This window comes from Propithecus coquereli, unplaced genomic scaffold, assembly GCF_000956105.1.
Source record: "Propithecus coquereli isolate 6110/MARCELLA unplaced genomic scaffold, Pcoq_1.0 Scaffold7, whole genome shotgun sequence".
NCBI lineage: Eukaryota > Metazoa > Chordata > Mammalia > Primates > Indriidae > Propithecus > Propithecus coquereli.
Window position 1 is genome coordinate 5,962,246 of NW_012153062.1, and position 21,666 is coordinate 5,983,911.

Genomic DNA, 21,666 nt, shown 5'->3' on the forward strand with positions numbered 1-21,666 from the left:
TGTGGAAACAACCCAAGTGTCCATCAGTACATGAGTGGATTAATAAACTGTGGTATATGTATACCATGGAGTACTATTCAGCTTTAAGAAACAATGGTGATATACCACCTCTTATATACTCCTGGAAAATGCTGGAACACATTCTACTAAGCGAGGTATCCCAAGAATGGAAAAACAAGCACCACATGTACTCACCATCAAATTGGTATTAGCTGATCAACATTTAAGTGCACATATAAGAATAACATGTATTAGATGTTGGGCAGGGGGAGGGGGGAGGGGGGAAGAGGGGACGGGCACATGCACAAACAATGAGTGCGATGCGCACCTCCGGGGGATTGGACACACTTGAAGCTTGGACTTGGGGGGAGGGAGGGTAAGGGAATCGTACGTAACCTAATCATCTGTACCCCCATAACATGCTGAAATTAAAAAAAAAAAAAGAACATAATCCTTAATTTCAAAATCCTAAATAATGAGCCACAGCTACTAGATATTGTTTCCTATAATAGTAAACTTATTACTGGGATATGGAAAAGAAGGTCTTTGCGATTAAAAAATGTAATCTGGCCTTTGCTTTTTTGGAGAAAGCTTACTCCAAAAGATTCCAAAATTCTGCAACATTTGGCTAAGGATGAAACTCTCAAAACCTGATTCCAGGTCACATTTTTCTATAAGCTTTCTTTAGTGAGTATTTTGACCAAAAGAAAGGTCCTGTATAAGCCTATAAAATAAATTTACCTTATGAAATAGCTTCTCATATTCTGTGTAACCCTAAATGAATCATTTAGATAACAGTGGGCAGAAAAAGGAAGCTAAAAATAACAACAGACATTAGCTCTGCTTCCTTAGAGTAAGCTCTACAATTATCTTGCAATAGCACACAATTTTGCTATCCTCAGGCAGGCTTATAATTTTTCAAATGACCTTCAAATAAAGGTCACTTATTTCAGTATCCCCATATCTGTCTCAGTATTCCCCAGAGTACTTTCAGGGAAAAATGAGCTAGTGGAAGAAAAACAGTCCTTAGAACTACTTATATTGGGGTTCAAATTCTGATGTCTCCACTTGTTAGATGTTATTGTATTATAGTCACCTCTCAGAGCTGCAGCACAATGGTTCCAGAACCACCTGAAGATACCAAAATCCATGGATGCTCAAGTCCCTTATATAAAATGGCACGGTATTTGCACATAACCTATGCACATCCTCCCATATACTTTAAATCATTTCTAGATTACTTATAATACCTAATACAATGTAAATGATATATAAATAGTTGTTATACTGTAGTTAAAAAAATGTTATTTTATTGTTGTATTACTATTTCTTATTGTTTTTTCTCCCCAAATATTTTCAATCCACAGTTGGTTAAATCTGTGGATGTGGAACCTGTGGATAGAGAGGGCCAAATGTACTTAATTTCTTTGAACCTTAATTTCCTCATTTACAACATGTTTATAATAAAGACATCTAATTGTGTAAGGCCTGCTATTATATGTATAATGCAACTGCATATGTAAACCTAACACTATTAACTTCGGAAAACATACTCTATCCTGTGTAATATAAGAAATAAATATTTCTGAAATAAATATCACTGTTGTTCTTCATATCTTAACCACACTACTATACCCTACTACATGGATTCTAGAAGTTTATTAGTGATATAAATATGAAGTTAACAGCATCTTTTATAGGCAACATAAAAGAAGTAAACTTATTAGAAGGTATTTGCATAACCAGACAATTTTAAGCCTGGTCTATTTTCCTGCAGTAGTCAGAAGATCCTTAAATGCCTTAACAAACATAGTTTCTTTATCCTTTGCTAGATGTATCCTTTCTGATACTATCTCTCTCCCTCTACCACCAATTCCTAATAAAAATCTCTCAATCACACTAAAAACTTACCCTGGCAATCCCTCTCTTCTCTCTGTCCATGTTAGTGATAAACGCTATTCATATAAAATATACAAAGGCAAGAACCATATAAGATAACATGAAATTGAAAGGAAACAGCATGTACTATATTATTCTCCACACTCACTACATATACATAAGATAAGGAGTTTCATAAATTTTTTAAAATTGTATGTTCATTGTCTGTTATTTTTAAGGGTATGCCCATGTTACCAGTCTTTCAGTCTGGACTATCAACACCTACCCTCACAGAGTTGATGAGCAAATCGAATAACACATGTAAAGATCTATTACAAAAAGAGTTGGTCTTCTTTGTTCATGTCACATTTATCATATACAGCATGTCCCTGAATAACACTGTGTTGTTATAATGTTGATGAGAAAAAAAAAGAACTTTGGGCTAGGGTCACTGTCTGTGGAGCTTGTACATTCTCCCCATGTCTTCATGGGTTTTCCTCGTTGCTCTGGTTTCTTCTCACATCCCAAAGATGTGCATGTTAGGTGAACTGGCAGTCTAAATGGTCTCAATATGAGCGAGTGTGGGTGTGTGCATGCACCCTGTGATGGAAGGGCATCCTGTCCAGGGCTGGTTCCCATCTTGCTCCCTGAGATCCTGGAATAAGCTCTGACCATTTGAGATCCTAAACTGGAATAAGTGGGTTGAGAAATGAATACAAATTATTGTAAAATAAAAATCTGTAAACTATTAATTGTACAAATGCACAGCAATAAATGATGCGGTATGAAAGCACTTGACAAGGCCGCCATGTTTCTTAATTATTTTTGAACTGCCTGCTGATAGGAAGTGCTCCTTATAATTTTTGCTTTGTAAACTTTTTTTTAGAGATGAAGTCTCACTCTGTTGTTCAGGCTGGAGTGCAGTAGTGCAATCATAGCTCACTATAACCTCGAATTCTTGGGCTCAAGTGATCCTTCTGCCTCAGCTTCCCTAGTAGCTAAGACTACAGCTGTGTGTCACCACACCTATTTAATTGTTTTTAAAATTTTTTGTAGGGACAGTATCTTGCTATGTTGCCCAAGCTGGTCTTGAACTTCTGGCCTCAAGCAATCCTCCCGCCCCAGCCTCCTAAGTGGTGGGTCTTTATTTAGAAGTTTGGTGATGTTTTTGTGATCAGAAATATGCTATAGTAACTTAACTCTTGTTTATATCAATTAGTCTATGTAAAATTGGTTCTATTGTAAGTAATTTCGCTTAAAGTCAATTTCCAAGAACCTAGCTACATTAACTGAGGACTTACTGTGTTACAAATTGTTTTTTTTTTTTTTTGAGACAGAGTCTCACTGTGTTGCCCGGGCTAGAGTGCCGTGGCGTCAGCCTAGCTCACAGCAACCTCAAACTCCTGGGCTCAAGCGATCCTCCTGCCTCAGCCTCCCGAGTAGTTGGGACTACAGGCATGTGCCACCATGCCCGGCTAATTTTTTCTATATATTTTTAGTTGTCCAATTAATTTCTTTCTAATTTTAGTAGAGACAGGGTCTCGCTCTTGCTCAGGCTGGTTTCGAACTCCTGAGCTCAAACAATCCGCCCGCCTCGGCCTCCCAGAGAGCTAGGATTACAGGCGTGAGCCACCGCACCCGGCCCTACAAATTGTTTTTATATGTGCATTCCTACTATACTGCTTTCCCTATTTCAGTTCTCAATATATAAATCTGTTAACTCAAAAATAACAGGCCTATTAGGACTCAAATTAGCTATTTGTATACCCATGTTCACAGCAGCATTATTCATAATAGCCAAAAGGTGGAAGCAACCAAAGTGTCCATCAATGGATGAATGAACAAAATGTGATACATACACACAATGGAATATTACTCTGCCTTTAAAAGGAAGGAAATTCTAGGTCGAGCATGGTGGCTTATGCCTGTAATCCTAGAACTTTGGAAGTCTTAGATGGAAGGATTGCTTGAGGCCAGGAGTTTGAGGCTGCAGTGAGTTATGATGATGCCATTGTACTCTAGCCTGGGCAACAGAGCAAGACCCTGTCTCAGAAAAAAAAAAAAAAGGAAAGAAATTCTGATACATGTTACAACATGAATGAACATTGAAGACATTATGGTAAGTGAAATAAGCATGATTCTGCCTATATGATTCTGCCTACTCTATGAATCTAGAGTAGTCCAATTCATAGAGACAAAAAACAGAATGGTGGTTACCCAAGACTGAGGAGAGAGGGGATAATTGGGAATTATTGTTAAATGGGTACAAAGTTTCCATTTGGGAAGATGAAGAATTCTATAGATGGTTGGTTGTCATGGTTACACAACAATATGAATGTATTTCATGCCACAGAATTGAACACTTTAAACTGATTAAGGCGGTAAATTTCATGGTATATTTAACCACAGTAAAAAGTTTAAGTAACATGCTTATTAAAAATGTACTACATAGTAGTGAGATAGTATACCTGTTTCAAACTGGGTGTGGTTAGCACTGAGGTGGAAAAGCAGTAAGCTAGTAGAGAGATTTGTAACTGGACTGGGCCCTATGGGGTGAGATCAGCAGATGTGAAGTCAAGAGCCTCCTTTAAGATTTGACTTCCCTGGAAACACATTTCAATCCTGGGCCTACTCTCTCTAAATCATATTTCTTTTTGTCTTTCTCCAGTGACACTGTGTGCTGCTTCTAACAGAAGTTCAGTTTCATGGCCATTCCCCGAGTGCCCTAAAAGTAAAACCTAGATGTTTTCTAGGCAGTGGTTTTCAACAGGAGGCGATTTTGTCCCCCTTGGGGACATTTGGGAATGTCTGGAGACAATTTTGGGTTGTCACAACTAGGTGTGGGGTGGGGAGGGATGCTACTGGCATCTGCTACATGCATGGTACATGCCAAGGATGCTGTTAAAGATCCTACAATGCACAGGATAGCCTCTCACAACAAAAATTAACCAGCCCAAAATGCTAGGTTGAGAAATCCTGTTGTAAGCCTTTACTAAGTTGCTTGATTTATGGTAGAAATTGATCATAAGTTAAAGGCTTCCTCCTTTTAGATCACTGGAACCCAGGAGTTCAAGGCTGAAGTTTGCTATGATTACACCCGTGAATAATCACCGCACTCCAGCCTGGGCAACACAGTGAGACCGTATCTCTAAAAGTTTCCTCCTTTTATTCCCTACTTTCTCTTCTCAGTTTATTTTGATGGATAAGGACTTATGCTGTCATTCTTTTCATGCTGGTCAATCCTACCTATGATACTTTATATCCTGAGGCAAGGTGAAAAATAGACGAGGTGGGATAGGACTTGAAGTGAAGCTATTGGGGACACAGAGAAGGAAAGAAAAAAAATCCAAGTGAAGACAGTGGAAGGCAGTGCCTATGCCTTCTGGATTGGATGATTCTTCCTGATGGTCATTTGGATATATATGAGTTAGCTAGACATAATTTAGAGACCTATATGAGGAAATATCATGCATTTTAATAAGGTTATAACCAAAATTTAAAAATTCAATTAAAAAATTAAACCACAACTAAACATAGTGTTTATAAGCTTAACATATTATTTATGATTACCTAAAACTTGCATTTCTTCTGAGAAATAAACCTAATGAGTGGATAATAGTAACGTGTCAGTAACAAGAATAAATATTTTTGCTTCTATTTTCCTCTTATATGATATTAAATAACAACAGACCTGCTGTAGAAGTACGACTCATTTGGTATAATTTAGGTATTTGGAGAAATTCATTAACAGTCTCAGGCTACTATGCCATTAGGGTAATTCATTATCACGGTACACACTAAAATGGTGCCTGCTTATAAACACTTCGGAAAACTGTTTGACAGAAAATACATACTAAAACTAAAAATATGCACACCCCATGACCCAGCAATTCCACTCCTAGATATATATTCAACAGAAATGCATACACTCACCAAAGACACACAAAAGAATATCCTCCACAGCACTGTTCATAATAGCCCAGAATTAGAAATTCCTGAAATGACCATTAGTGGAAGAATGGATAATAACTTTTGGATATAATAAAATATGGATAAATAAATGGAACACATTACAGTAATGAGAATGAATGAGCTATAAATACATGTAACAATATGGATGAATCTTACTTTGGTAGGTTGAATAATGGCCTCCAAAGATATCCAGAGTCCTAATTCCTGGAACCTGTGAATGTCACTCTAGACAGCAAGAGATTTTGCAGATACGATTAAATTAAAGATTCGAGATAGGGAGATTAACTTGATTTATCTGGGTGGGCCCTAAAAGTATAGGCACAGGAAAATCTGACTACAGAAGAAAAGATGATGTAATGACAAAAACAGGCTTTAATCATCGAGAAAGGGGCCACAAGCCCATGAATACAGGGAGTAACTAGAAGCTGAAAAAGGCAATGAACAGATTCTCCCCTCACAACCTCAAGAAGGAACCAACCCTACCGCTGATACCTTGATTTTGGTCCAATGAACTGATTTTGGACTTCTGATCTCCAAGACTGTAAGAGAATATATTTGTGTTGTTTTAAATCACTAAGTTTGTGATAATTTGATACAGTGGCAATAGGAAACTAATATATTCACAAAAACTGATGAACGAAAAAAGTATATTATGATTACATTTATATAAAATAAAAACAGGCTAAACTAATCTATGGTTTTAGAAGTTAGGATAGTTGTTACTTTTGGGGAGGAAGAAAATAATGTTAAAATAGGGGCAAGAGGGAGGGCTTCTGTGGAGCTCATACGCTCTGTGTTTTGATCTGAGGGCTGATGACATGAGTTTAATTTGTGAAAACCTTTATTTGTGTACTCTTCTGTGTGTATGGTATATGCAGTTTTAAAAATTGGTGTCTTTTCAACATTTATCAATCTGATAATCTGCTGAAAAAGACAGATATATATTCAAGAGGATGGAAAAATACTAAACAATAACTTTATTTCTTAAGAACACTAAAGATTTTGTTTCTCTCTGCAAAAGACTAAAAAATATTTAACAACTGGAAAAATACTGACTCATAAATGCTAAAAAATAAGCTAAAAGTAAAATACTGCTTAAGTAGCTTTGTTATGCTTCAATGCTAGGACCATGAATTACAAAAACACAAGTAAAGCCACATTTTCTGAAATAACATTAAACAAAGGAGAAAGGCAGGTACTATATGCTAAATGACCAAAATGTCTTTTGAGTCTAACATTCTTTAAACTAATAAAAATGATAATAATAGAAATCTGTCTATAGATCATTAAATATAAAAACAATTTATAAAACACATCAGAATTTTATTGCTTGAAGAATACAGCACATGAAATCACAAGAATGTCAAAATAAAAAGTCACTAGGCTTCAAACATATAATACATTATCAGATGCAGTAAAATATTAATTAACCTGAACTCTGCATCAGAAAAAAAAAAGGTGTGGGAAAATATCTAAGTTGTTTACTTAAGAAACAGATATACTTAAAATAGAAAGTATAAGGATGTTACAGTACAAGTTAGAAAAGCCAACATTTATTAACTTATTATTTTTCTAGACTAGACTACCTTTGGTACTTAAACTTCTTGAAAAACAATTCCTCTATCTCACCTAAATGCACTTCAGGGATATGACATCCATGAAGTAACTTCAACTTAAAACATTCAGCAAAATTAACCTTTTTGTTACATGAGTAGAAGTATATTTAATAAACATATAGTATTTCCCTTTTTCTAAAACTGCAAAATACGATCATTAAGAAATGTAATACTTATAAAAGTTTACTTATTTAGCTCTCCAATTATAATTGGAATCCTGGCAGCCACAATATATTTTTGGGCTTGGTAAATATAGAAATTTAAATTATTTGGCAATTGACATAGGAATTTAATTACTTCATACTATCTTAAGTGACTTTTTCTTTCTGTTTCCAAAATATAAATACTATGCCATTTCTTCAACACATTGGATTCCTATAATCACTACTATACTTTATTTACTGGAACCAAATTAAAGCTTCTCTCTTTTAACAAGCAGGTTGAAACTATGTTTCATATAGGGCTGATCAGTTATGACACACTTTCTTAAACAAAACCAATCTTTTTTAAAGCTATCACTCAAGATGAAGGAGACAATGCAATTTCAAAGGTAGTGCTGGACTCTAGGCTATCTAGTCAAGAAAATGTAAAAGTAATGCTAAAAACAAACAATAAGTATAACTACAAGTTAAATTAAAAAAAAAATCCCTCTCTCATAGCAAGCATGCTCATTAACTTTTCTTTCTTTCCCCCGGCAAAGGTTTGAATATTCATGAACCTCAGTTAAACCAGCGGAACCCAAGCAATTGTTTCACAAGTCCCACCTATATATCTGAATAATATAAGCATGGATGGACTAAGCAAGTAATACTATTAACAATTATTGAATTGTTGTGAAACAGTAAGAATCATAACAGTTCTCAAAAATGGGCAGTCTTTGAAATGTCATAGTGTAGCTCAAGATGAATTATGCCATGATAAAACTTTAGTTTTTACCTCTACGCAAAACAAAAACAATAAACATAACCCACCAAATTTATATAACTAGTATTGAACATACTCCTTCCTAGTTTTGAAGGTCTTGTTTTGAGGTTTTCTAAACAAGTATATTTATCTGAGCATATATATTTATTGCATATATATATATACACACACACACTCATTTTAAAAGATGAAGTTCAGATACTCCAGAGCTGAACTCTCTTTACCAACCTCATCCAATGTCTACGGATTAACCTAGTACCCCCCTCAATAATTTAAAATTCCCAATTTTTAGTTTAGTTAAAAGGGCAGAGGAAATGCAAATGCAGATTTAGAGCTTCCGTATAAATTTCACTGTATTTTTATAAACTTGAAGTTTTCTGTAACACTGTTTATTGATCAAATAAAGGACTCACTGCTATCTAAAATGTCATAAACACCATTAAAAATCCAAAATTGATATTACACTGAACCTTAAATTTTCAATAGTTCAAAGAGACAGGTTTTACATGTATAACACACAATAGATGAAACTTAACAGCAGACATCCCTAGAATACCAATGGCAAGTCCACCAAGATGCATACAAAATTACAGATAAGCATTTCTTTCACTGTTTTTTTTTTTGTGCAGGGAAAAACATTTATAGAGGAAATAGAAACTCAGCTGGTGAATTTCAGATATCATCATCATCTTCTTCATCCTGAGAAGATCCTGCCTGATTGGATGCACTGGCTGAGGCAGCAGCAATCTGGGCTTGTTGGGCAGCTTGCTGCATTTGAAGCCATTCCTGTTGGGCCAATTCTGCTTGTTGCTGTCTAGCCTAAACACCAAAAACACAAAGACAAACAATAATTTTGTTTAAATCCACAATATATATATACTTTGGTTAAACTTACACTTTGATTAAGCCAATTACAGACTTAGTCATTATCAAACTTGGATATTTTGCAACTACTATGTAATTCTCATATATCTGGAGAACATGGAACTCTACAAGAAAATATAATTACAGATTGCTTTTCTGTCAACCACACAGGTCTAAGGAGTTTCCCAAGCTTGGTTCTCTATAGATGGTTCTCTTTTATGTCACATAATTTATGACATTTGGTTCAATTGAAAAGGTTGACAGAAAAATCAGAATATTCTCTCTTTGGCTCCTTTCCTCTCTTTTCATTTCACTTGATTCTTCTGTCCCCTCAAATTACAATTTTGATGTAAACATTTTTCAATCTGAAATTCATTTATGCGGTTTAAAATTTCTCTAGTACAGTACCTTTAACTCTTAGGGAAAAAGTACTCTGCATGATGCTTGATATCTTTCTGGGTTTCAATTAAAATTTCCCACCCTATATATGCATCTCTTTCTCTGGGTCTCATTCCCTCTCTCTATAAATACACACAATGTAAACACACAGAAATCTATATACCCTTCCCATATAAACACTAGTGAAAATGTAACTAGTTAAAATTCATTCTCTGACATATCCTCTATAAAAGCAACCACAGGATTTTAGAAATGAAAATATGCATACATACGAAATATATGCAACATCTAAGGCTCCTTCTCAATTTAGTTTCACCTGTTAGCAGAAAAACCATACCAAGGAGGGAAAAATGAAACTGTTCTTGAAAAGGTCTTATAATTTCTTATTAGACTCTGACAAAACAATGTTTCTCCCTCTTTGCCTTTTCTGATTGTTCTTTAAATCTGGCTCCAATCCTCCTTTATGCATAGCTAATTTCTAGTTATCATTTGAAACGCAAATCAGTTAGTCTTTCTTGACCTTTCTGGCCCAGATTTTGTGCTCTATTTCATATGCCATAATTCTCTATGCATTCCCAAATCTATCTACTTTGATTTATAATTATCTAAGTTTATATTTTTTTTTCTCCACCAGACTTGAGAATAGAGATTGTTTTCTTATTCATTATGGCATTCCTAACACACAGGCCCTCAGTATTTTCAGAATGAATGAATTATGGGAAAATAGTGATGCTCAGCATAACCTCTAATATTAAGATTTTACCTGTACAATCCTCACTTTTCTTAATAATCTGTCACAACTTTATTATCCAAACATTTCTAGATGAGAACTCTATCTAATCAGGTCATTATTTTCCTTAAAAAAAAAATCATTTGTTACAAATTAAGTCCAAATATTTCAGCCTAGAGTTCATGGTCCTCCAAATTAGTGCCTATCTCAACCTCTACATAAAATGTTTCCCAAATATACACCATACTTTCTCATCTTCGCTACCTTTACTCATGCTGACATTCATTCTCTTTGAAATTTCCTGATTTTCATCTATTAAAATTCCACCTTTCTTCCAAGTCAAACTGAAATACTATTCTCTCCTCCTGGTATCAGTCAGTGTGTAATCAGGAGATAGAAGTAACACTGTCATGGGAACAGAAAGAACTTAACATAAAGAATTGTTGCTGGCCGGGCGCAGTGGCTCACGCCTGTAATCCTAGCACCCTGGGAGGCCGAGGCGGGCGGATTGTTTGAGCTCAGGAGTTTGAAACCAGCCTGAGCAAGAGCGAGACCCCGTCTCTACTAAAAAATAGAAAGAAATTAACTGGACAACTAAAAATATATAGAAAAAATTAGCCGGGCATGGTGGCGCATGCCTGTAGTCCCAGCTACTCGGGAGGCTGAGGCAGTAGGATCACTTGATCCCAGGAGTTTGAGGTTGCTGTGAGCTAGGCTGACGCCACGGCACTCACTCTAGCCAGGGCAACAGAGTGAGACTCTGTCTCAAAAAAAAAAAAAAAAAAAAAAAAAAGAGAATTGTTGCTGGGCAGTGGCTCATGCCTGTAATCCCAGCACTTTAGGAAGCTGAGGTGGGAGGATTGCTTGAAGCCAGAAGTTTGAGACCAGCCTGGGCAACATAGCGAGACCCCATCTCTACAAAAATAGAAAAATTAGCTAGGCATGGTGATATGTGCCTGTACTCCTAGTGACTTGAGAGGTGGAGGCAGGAGGACTGTTTGAGGCCAACAATTCAAGGCTGCAGCGAGCTATGATCACACCACTGCACTCCAACGTGGACAACAGAGCGAGACCTTGTCTCAAAAAAAAAGAATTGTTAACCAAATATAAAGCCGGTACTAGGCAACTGAAAAAGCGAGAAGAGAACCCTAAGCTACAGGTGCACCCCCAAAATCTGATGTGATGTCTCTGCACTTGGGATCTTTCTCATGAGAGTAGTCAGCTTCATAATACAGTTGTTAGTGTATCTATATCATAACTCCCCCATAAGATACTAACTTTCTTAAAAATGATGTATTCTTCATTATTGTATTAGGTCATTAAATATGAAATGTTCTATTACAAATCAGAAGTACAGTTTATTATACCTCAAACAAGAAGCAGTACAATTAATCAAAGTATCTGCCTAAACTATCGACACAGTTTTGCCATCTTAATGGTAGCATGTTTATGCCAGCAATGAAGAAACCTGGAGAGTGAGTGGTAATGAAATCAAGAAAGGCATTTTTCACAGCTTGTTGAGAATTGAATATACTTCCTTGCAAGAAGTGGTCCAAAAGCCTGGAAGAAGTGGTAGTCAGTTGGTGCAAGGTCTACTGAATACGGTGGAAGACAAGAGAGTTTCCAAGTCCAGCTGCTATAGTTTGAGCAGCGCTGTTTGTGCGACACGTGGGTGAGCCTTGTTTTGCAAGAGGATTAGCCTGTCTCTATTGACCAATCTTGGCTGCTGAATTGCAAACATCCTCATCATTCTGTCCAGTTGGCTGCAGTAGACATCTGCTGTAACTGACTGACCGGGTTTCATGAAGCTGTAGTGGATAATACCAGTTCTGGATCACCAAACAGACACCATTAGCTTTCTTGGATGAGTATTCGGTTTTGGATTGTGTTTTGGCACTTTGTCTTTATCCAACCATTGTGCTGAATGCTTTTGATTGTCAAAAAAATCTATGTTTAAGCCAGGCGTGGTGGCTCACGCCTGTAATCCTAGCACTCTGGGAGGCCCAGGAGGGAGGATCGCTCAAGGTCAGGAGTTCAAGACCAGCCTAAGCGAGAGTAAGACCCTGTCTCTACTAAAAAATAGAAAGAAATGATCTGGACAACTAAAAATGTATAGAAAAAATTAGCCAGGCATGGTGGTGCATGCCTGTAGTCCCAGCTACTCAGGAGGCTGAGGCAGAAGGATTGCTTGAGCCCAGGAGTTTGAGGTTCCCATGAGCTAGCCTCACGCCACGGCACTCTAGCCCAGGGAACAGAGCAAGACTCTGTCTCAAAAAAAAAAAAAAAATGTATTTTTCATCACATGTAGTAATACGGTATAGAAATGGTTCACCTTTATGTCAGGACAGCAAAGAAAGGCAAACTTCCAGACGATTTCTCTTCTGATGCTCGTTTAATTCATGCAAAATCCATGTATCCAGCTTCCCACCTTGCCCATTTGTTTCAAATGGTCCAGTATTGTTGGAATAGTAATGTCGAACATTGCTGCTAATTCACATGTAGGTTGAGATGGATTCATTTCCACTACAGCTTTCAGCTCATCATTATCCACCTTGGTCTTAGGTAACCCATGTGGCTCATTTTCAAGATTAAAATCACTAGAACAGAACTTCTCAAACCATAGATGTACTATGCGTTCATTAGCCACATCCTTCCCAAACACTTTGTTGATATTTCGAGTTGTCTGCACTGCATTGGTTCCATGACAGAACTCATATTCGAAATAACATGAATTTTTGACTTATCCATGGTTTCACAAAAATTGCTCTAAAAAAAATCTGAAAGATAATCACAAGCCAACAAGCGCATCTGAAAGACCGAGGAGCACATTCAAAATATAAATAAAACAAGTATTAAAGTGAAATGTCAGAGATATCAACTGTTAAACTTAGTACTTAAGGAAATCAGACATTTCATACTTAATAGCCTTACATCTGCAGCACCATATATAATATGTCTTATATACAGTAGGGACTCACATGTTAATTGCATTTTGACTCGAAATGTGTTGCTCGAAGGGCAGGAGTGGGGAGTGGTGGTAGTGCAGAAGAAGAAAAGTTGTAACTTTGGAGAAAGGCTATCCAAGCAACTATATAGTATCAGAGACTAATAAAGAAAGAGGTCCGTGTTAAAAGTTATTTAAAAAAAAAAAAACTCCAGAAGAGTGAGACTTGAAGGGGGAAAAAATGTTACTGAATTTGGTGATTAGCTATCTGTCTCTGTGGTAATGCAGAAGTTAAATGCCAGGAATAAGTGGCATACGTTTTTAGAAGATGATAACAGATTTTTTTTTTAAGAGATGGGGTCTCACTATGTTGCCCAGGCTGGAAGTCTATGGCTATTCATAGGCATGATCACAGTGCACTGCAGCCTTGAACTTCTGGCCTCAAGGAATCCTCCCACCTCAGCCTCCAGAGTAGCTGGGACTACAGGCAGGCTCTACCTTGCCTGGCTCATAACATAGATCATTACAGCAAAAGACGGAAGGGTTTGGGGGGCATAAAGGAGATACAGAAGACCCATATATGGTTAAAGGCAGAGAGGAAGAAGTGAGTAGGGAAAAGATTAAAGATATCAGAAAAAACATGGGTAAGACGATTCTTTACAGTACACAAAAACTTGCTTAGGAAATTAGAAACCAAGTATTCTAATAACTATTTTCACCCATTTTTACAAAGAAACATGGAATATAGTTAATTCTAACACACTGGCATATTTACTTTTATGGCTGGAATATCCAAAGAGTTCAAAATCAGCTAAGAGTGCTTCATTAAAAACATTTCAAGAACTCGTAAGAAAACGATAGGGCAAGCCAAATATGTGAATTTAATCAACTTAAGAATACTCACTTTGTGACCTCATCAACTACAAATAGGTATAATTTGTGACATGGAAAAAAATTTAAACAATTTCAAGTTTCTAAAAAGGTTTTATTGCAAAGGAGTTTGATCTTATAATTTATCAAATGGTCTGCAAAGTCACGTGCTAGTTACATTTCAAATTTAATTGACTTTTAGGTACCATGGCCCCATAACAGCTCTTGTACCTTTCTCTGAACATAAATGCACTCCTACGTCTTTAAATATTGGTGTTTTTTGTTTTGTTTTGTTTTGTTTGAGACAGAGTCTTGCTCTGACGTCTAGGTAGAGTACGGTGGCATCATCATAGCTTACTGCAACCTCAAACTCCTGGGCTCAAGCAATCCTTCTGCCTCAGCCTCCCAAGTAGCTGGGACTGCCCATGCCTGGCTAATATTTTCTATTTTTGGTAGAGATGAGGTCTCGCTCTTGCTCAGGCTGGTCTGGAACTCCTGACCTCAAGCAATCCTCCTGCCTTAGCCTCCCAGAGTGCTAGAATTACAGGGGTGAGCCACCTTACCCAGCCCTTTAAAAATTATTGTTGAGCCAGGGGCAGTGGTGCACGCCTATAGTCCCAGCGGTGCACGCCTATAGTCCCAGCTACGTGGGGGGCTGAGGCAAGATCGCTTGAGCCCAGGAGTTCGGGGCAGTAGTGTGCTATGATCACACCTGTTAACAGCCGCTGCACTCCAGCCTGGGCAACACAGTAAGACCCCATTTCTTAAAAAAAAATTGTTGAATGGGTACAATCTTAATCATATTCATTTCCACGAATTAAAAAAATTTCAGTGATATTTACTCTAATTTCTTTTTTTTCTCTTACCTCCCACCCAAACCATTCCAAGTATTTTCCTTCTAAAATCGGAGCATGAAAGAGAGGTAAGTAGGCATATATCTCCTAATTCACTTCTTTTGGAGATTTTCATTATGTTTTAAGAGTCTCACTCCCACACATTAAAATGACTCATTTTTAATTTGCAGTTAACTTTAAGTTTTCAAATACTTGCTACTAGCTTAAAATGAGGCTGTCATTGTGTTAATATTTAAAATAAAGTCTAAAAAATGAAACAAAATCAAAGTGATAAAAAGATATTATATCAGTTCCTCTCATGTTTAGAACTTAAGTATTTAGTGCTCTAGGGAAGAAGTACTAGACAGCTCCAATAATTTTACTTCTTTGCTTGTTGTCCTCACAAGAGCAAAGAAATACTAGGATATTCACCCATATGCCATTGTAAGAAAAGAGGGAGATAAAGAGAAATAAAGAACAGATAATAGGCATGGAGTGGTGAAGACAAATGTGGCAGCCTGTCAATTATTTATTTACATTTTGCCCTGGCAAGAATAAAGCATATTCTATTTAAAAGTTCCATAATAATAAAAAAAAATAAAAATAAAAATAAAAGTTCCATAATAAATTTAAGCAGATAAAATGGTAGCTAGAGCATGGTATTATAGAAAGAATACAGGTTTTGGAGTCAGAAGACATGAGTTTAAATAGACTCCAACATTTCCTAACTATCTAAACTTACTTGTTTTATTTAAGTCAACCTTTCCCAGGAGACTAAGCTCTATAATGATAGGAACCATGTCTCTTTTGTTGACTGATGTAAACCTAGCATCTAGTACAATGCCTGGTAAATAGTGAGGACTTTAGTAAATATCTGTAGAATAAACGAATGAATAATTTCACATAAGCTTCTCCACTTCTACTTATTATGTAAATAAATATAATAAAATTTATATTATTTCATAAAAAACTCTGTAAGGTATGTAAAGTATCCAGCAAAGCATCTTCTTTTTTTCATCAAATAATTAATTTGGCACCAGCACCCTCTAGGTGATTTACAATAGCAGAGAATCAAAAAATGAGCCATTAATATTTTTTTGTTTTTGTTTTTTGAGTCAGGGTATCACTCTGTCACCTGGGCTCTAGACTTCAGTGGCCTCATTTTAGCTCACTGCAGCCTCAAACTCCTGGGCTCAAGCGATTCTCCTGCCTCAGCCTCCCGAGTAGCTGGGACTACAGGCATGCACCACCATGGCCACCTAACTATTCTATTTTTCGTAGAGACAGAGTCTTGCTTTTGTTCAGGCTGTTGTCAAACTCCTGGCCTCAACTAATCCTTCCGTCCTGGCCTCCAAAAGTGCTAGGATTACTGGCCTGAGCCACCATGCTCAGCTCCATTATCATTTTTAAAAAAAATCATTACTCCTTCTTTGATACTTCATATTCATATGGATTATAACATTGTTTGCATGTGTTTATGCCTGCTTTGAAGGCTTTTCCACTTTAGTTCCTATCATGAGGTGTTGTGAAAATTAAATAATATAGGTAAATTACTTAGCAATGTGATTAACGCATGGTTAGAACTCAATAAATGTTAGTAAGCTTTTATTGTTCTCATAAGTTTAAATGGTATCTGGTGTCTAACTGTCTAATAACAACTTAAGACTCAAATGCTTTTTGGTATAAATCAGACTGATTGTTATAGCTGCAGAAAGATTAGCTTTGGAGCTAATCTGGAAGAATTTACCTAAAATGACACTTCCCAGTTCTAATGGTTACTACAGCATCTCTTCTATTCAACCTAAAACTGCCTTATAATTTCAAATGAGAGGCCACAACTTAGTAGGGAAAAAATAGCCTCACCTATACTTTCCCTTCTTTTTTTTTTTTTTTTTTTAAAAAAAGGGATATTAGTACTTGGTTCTAATACTTCACAGACTAGGCATTAGAATTTTGACAATTAAGAAAGAAGAAAAGTTTTCTCCGTTTCTCTGCTCTACTGGCATTTAAAATTGTTTTTAAAAATTAGTGTGTTTTAAAGGTATATTAAAGAATCTTTGCCCAGGTTCTATGTTGCCCAGGTCGGAGTGCAGTGGCAAAAAACAGCCTTAAACTCCTGGCCTCAAGTGATCCTCCTGTCTTAGCCTCCCGAATAGCTGGGACCACAGGCATGTGTCACCGTGCCCTGCTAGATATGCTTTTCATGCTTTTAAATGGTCATTCTGTCTGAAAAAAACATCGAAGTAAAATCTTAATAGTAATTTGGAGTTGTTCTCTTTAGAAAACGGATTGCTACAAATATTTACTTTTGCATTAACCAGAGTCAAACTGGCCAGCTCTAAACATCGGACTCTAATCAAACGATTAGCTAGAAAAAGAATCTTCTGGGCATATACGTTGACTTAGGAAGGGATTTCGGAAATCAGTATGATTTCTGCTAGCAAACAGGGCAGGATTCAGATGAAAATAATTTAAAATGCATTACTTACTTTTGCAAATAATTCTTGTTGCTGTCTCAATAATTCTTCTTCAGGAATGCCGAGGTTTTCCAAACGAGAACTGGCCTTTCTTCTTTTCAATGCTACCGTCTTGCATTCTTGTAAGACTTCTTTTACTTCACTGATGTACGAGCCAAAGCCCAAACTTTCTAGTGCTAGAGAAACGAAAATATGAAAGGGTGATAAAATACAGCTTTCCCCCCATCTATGGCACATAAAGGTTTTATGGGTATTTCTTTAGGGAATAGGAATGTTTCTGCTGTTTTCTAATAATTTTACCTATTTTATAGTTGTACAATTGGGTGGATATAACAATTTTTTCATTTTACTTAGTATGAGAATGCAAGTCAGTTAAAACTTAAGTAACATTTCCAGGCATATGCCTTCACTTTTCCTTTTCTTTCTGACTAATTTTTAAAAGACCAAAGCATTTCCTGTGAGGAAAAAAAAAGTCCAATGTAAGAACATGTGGTTTTAGTAAGAAAAACATTTTTCCTATACCACTCATAGTAAATCAAATATCATGAAGTCAGTCATCTTCTCAAAGAACATAAAAAAGGCAAATATTTGAAATATATTTGTAAATGACATATTTCGTAATTAGACTGATAACACATTCTCTACTAAGATTTAATAGGATAGGATGAAAGACCAGGTAAGTTTTCTTCTGTCTAATATACCAACAGGAAGCTATTTTTAGCTTCAAACTACCAAGTTTAAGAAATACCAGTGGAAATAATTCATGAAATTCAGCATTTATAGTGAGCCAACAGGTTTCTCTTGAAAATAAAACTTAACAAGAAGTATTATAAAAACATTTTCAAGTGATGTCACAGAGAAACTGGGATAAAAAAAGATATAAGAATAGAAGAAGCATTAATTAAAAATTCTCTTTATTCTTTTCATATTTACAAAGAAAACAATGCACACTCTAAATGCCTTCTGTAATCCAGAAAAGACATAAAATTTCCTCTGGGCTCATATTATTTAAAATTATATTTTAGGCTAGGTGCAGTAGCTCACACATGTAATCCTCGTACTTTGGAAGGCTGAGGCAGGAGGACCGCTTGAGGCCACGAGTTTGAGACCAGCCTGGGTAACACAGTGAGATCCTGTCTCTACAAAAAAACTTAAAAAAAAATTTGCCAGGCGTGATAGCCTGCACCTGTAGTCCTAGCTACTTGAGAGGCTGAAGCAGGAGGACCCCCTTGAACCCAGGAGTTCAAGGCTGCAGTGAGTTATGATTGTGCTATTGTACTCCAGCGTGGGCGACAGAGCAAGACTTTGTCTCAAAATAAAAATACAAAAACAAAAACAAACTATATATACACATATAGTTTTCTATATGTTGACTAATGCCCCAAAGGTATATTGTGTTGGTTGATCCTCAAAAGTGATGATCTTCCTGCCTTGGCCTCCCAAAGTGCTGGTATTACAGGTGTGAGCCACTGTGCCCAGCCCAAAAGACACATTTTGTATTCTGAACCAATGATGAAATATAGGTGGTGAAGAACACAGTAAATCAATTTTGCTCATCAGTTCTCTCTTTCAACAATTATGGTGAACCAGACTGCTTTCAGTACAGATGCTCTCAAATCTAACTTCCGAGATTTTACCAAATATACTTTTACAAATCCATTATGCAAACTACGCAAATTGTGGTTTCTAAGACATTTTGAATTGATTTACAACTTTAATTATTTGAAATGTTATAAGCTGTTTTCATCAACCTTCTTTAGAAATAATCTGATGCCAAAAGCAGAGTACTATGTTATTATTTTATATATTATTACTATAATATATTAATATATATTATATTAATACTATATTATTATTTATATATTAACTATATATTAAGTTAACTTGTCTCCTCCCCTACCCTCTAATTCTCTAAAAACCTTAGAAAGGCATTATTCTGAGTTCTGTATATCGAATTCATCACCACATAATTCTGACTTCAAGGAGCTTGAAGTATAGTGGAAAAACAAGTGAAAACTTAGGTAGCCTGTATTTTTCACTTGAATTAAGAGACCGATTTTTTTTTTTTTTGGTGTCAATGATAGAAAGCCCAGGTTTTTGTATTATCTTTTCTCTTTTTAAAGGCACAGAGTATTTCAATGAGATTAGCTAGAGATAATACCAAAAGAAACCAAGTGAATGGTTTATGGTTTCCCATCATATCCTAAAGTCTGATTTCCTTAGTCCTATGTTAAGGTTCTCCATGATCTAGCCCCTCCTACTTTTCCACCTTTACTTCTGCCATTAAGTCCCTGTATACTTCTGCTAAATCTGACTGCTCAATGTTTCCCAACAAGAATCACAGCTTCTCACTTTCATGCTGACGGCAATGAACTCATGGCACTGATCAAACCCCATCTTCAAATTAAGTTTGCCAGACCCTCTTGGACAGATATAATCTCCCCCTTTTGCGGTCAAATAGATCTTAGAACTGAAACTTGATTGACACAGTATTTGTGCAACCCTGAATCTGTTGCTTAATATCACTAACCTTCAATTTTTCCATCTATGAAATGCAAACAGCATTTATTTATTAATATCAGCCTACAATCAGGGTCAGTTCGTTAAGCATGCAGGCTCTAAAGCCAAACTGCCAGGGACTGACTCCCAACTCTGCCTCCTATTAGCTGTGTGACCCTACATAAGTTCCTTTACCTCTGTGCCTCACAGTTTTCTCTCCTCTAAAAAAGAGTAACAACAGTATCTACATCTCATTGGATCAGGCTGTTGTGAAGAATAAATACATTAATATAAATAAAGAGCTTAGAATACAGGCTGGCCCACAGAGGGAGCAAAATAAAATATCTGCTATTATATTATTAGTTTTAGGGTTGTAGGAATCAACAAGTAATTAATACATGGCATTTAACACAGTGTCTAGCACATAACAATCATTTAACAGACTCAGATTATGTATTACTCAGCTTATTTTTTTCTCTTATATTTAAAAGAATCCCCTAGATAAGTATACAGGACCTAAATAAATGTATAGCTGTACATTATTACATCTAAATTCAAGTTGAGCAAATATATTTATAATATTAAATTTACAAAATTAACAAATCAACACAATGGAGAGACAACCTTTATTTTTTTTTTTTACTTTTTTTTTTTTATTTCAGCATATTATGGGGGTATAGATGTTTAGAGAGACAATCTTTAAATGGCATGAATTAGTAGGCTAGACATTAAGAAAATTCGAACTACCATTAACCATGGAGAGCTTGGGTTAAAAAATAAAAATATATATATAAAACTCACCTTTAAAAACATTTAAAGCTAAGAACACTGTTTTCCAAAAAATCTGCAAGCAGGTCCAAGGTTAATATTTAATGTTACTCAAAAAGTTCCTATATATAAATACTGTAAATAATAGTTCAATAGGAGCAGTCATAAATTTAATATCAAAAATTACATTGACTTTAATCTAAATTTTAAACAAATTTTGGCTAATAGGTATCAATAACTGGACGTGGTATCTTCTAAACAGGAAGACAATTTTATATTATTTGTTACCCTGTAGGAGTAATCATTTCCATTTTACACAAAGGAAACTATTGCAGGATAAGGGAAATAGCTTCTAAGCAGGGCTACCATTTACAGTTGTACAGGCAACATACAGTATCAGAGGGCCATTCATACTGTAACATAGATTTGTATGTTTACCATAACACTTTTTTCTGGCAGATGGTAGTAATGGTTTTTTGGTTTTGTTTCTTTTTTGAGACAGGGTCTCACTGTGTTGCCCCAGCTAGAGTATAGTGGTGATGATCATAGCTCACTACAATCTCAAACTTCTGGGCTCAAGCAATCCTCCTGCCTCAGCCCTCCTGAGTAGCTGGGACCACAGGTGTGTGCCAACACACCTGGCTAATTTTTCTATTTTTGGTAAAGATGAGGTCTCCCTCTTGCTCAGGCTGGTCTCCTGACCTCAAGCAATCTTCCTGCCTAGGCCTCCCAAAGTGCTAGGATTACAGGCATGAGCCACTGTACCCAGCCAGTACTGATGGTTTTTAAGGAAGGAGTGCCTTTTTCTAATTTGTACAAAGGGACCATATGGATTGTTGATGGCCCTGCCTCTAAAGGATCTCATCAGAGCAAAAACCAAAAAAGAAAAATA

At 36.2% G+C, this 21,666-nt stretch overlaps 1 protein-coding gene across 1 annotated transcript in view; it reads right to left on the minus strand.

Moving 5' to 3' along the window:
- Positions 1–8,717: 8,717 nt before the first annotated feature.
- Positions 8,718–21,666, minus strand: part of DR1 (down-regulator of transcription 1, TBP-binding (negative cofactor 2)) — an 18,640-nt gene continuing 5,691 nt past the window's right edge. The window contains exons 2-3 of the mRNA XM_012661171.1: positions 17,520–17,683; positions 8,718–9,209 (exon numbers count right to left, since the gene is read on the minus strand). Coding sequence (XP_012516625.1) covers positions 9,063–9,209; positions 17,520–17,683 — 311 coding nt within the window. The 3' untranslated portion in view covers positions 8,718–9,062. The remainder of the gene's footprint in view (positions 9,210–17,519; positions 17,684–21,666) is intronic.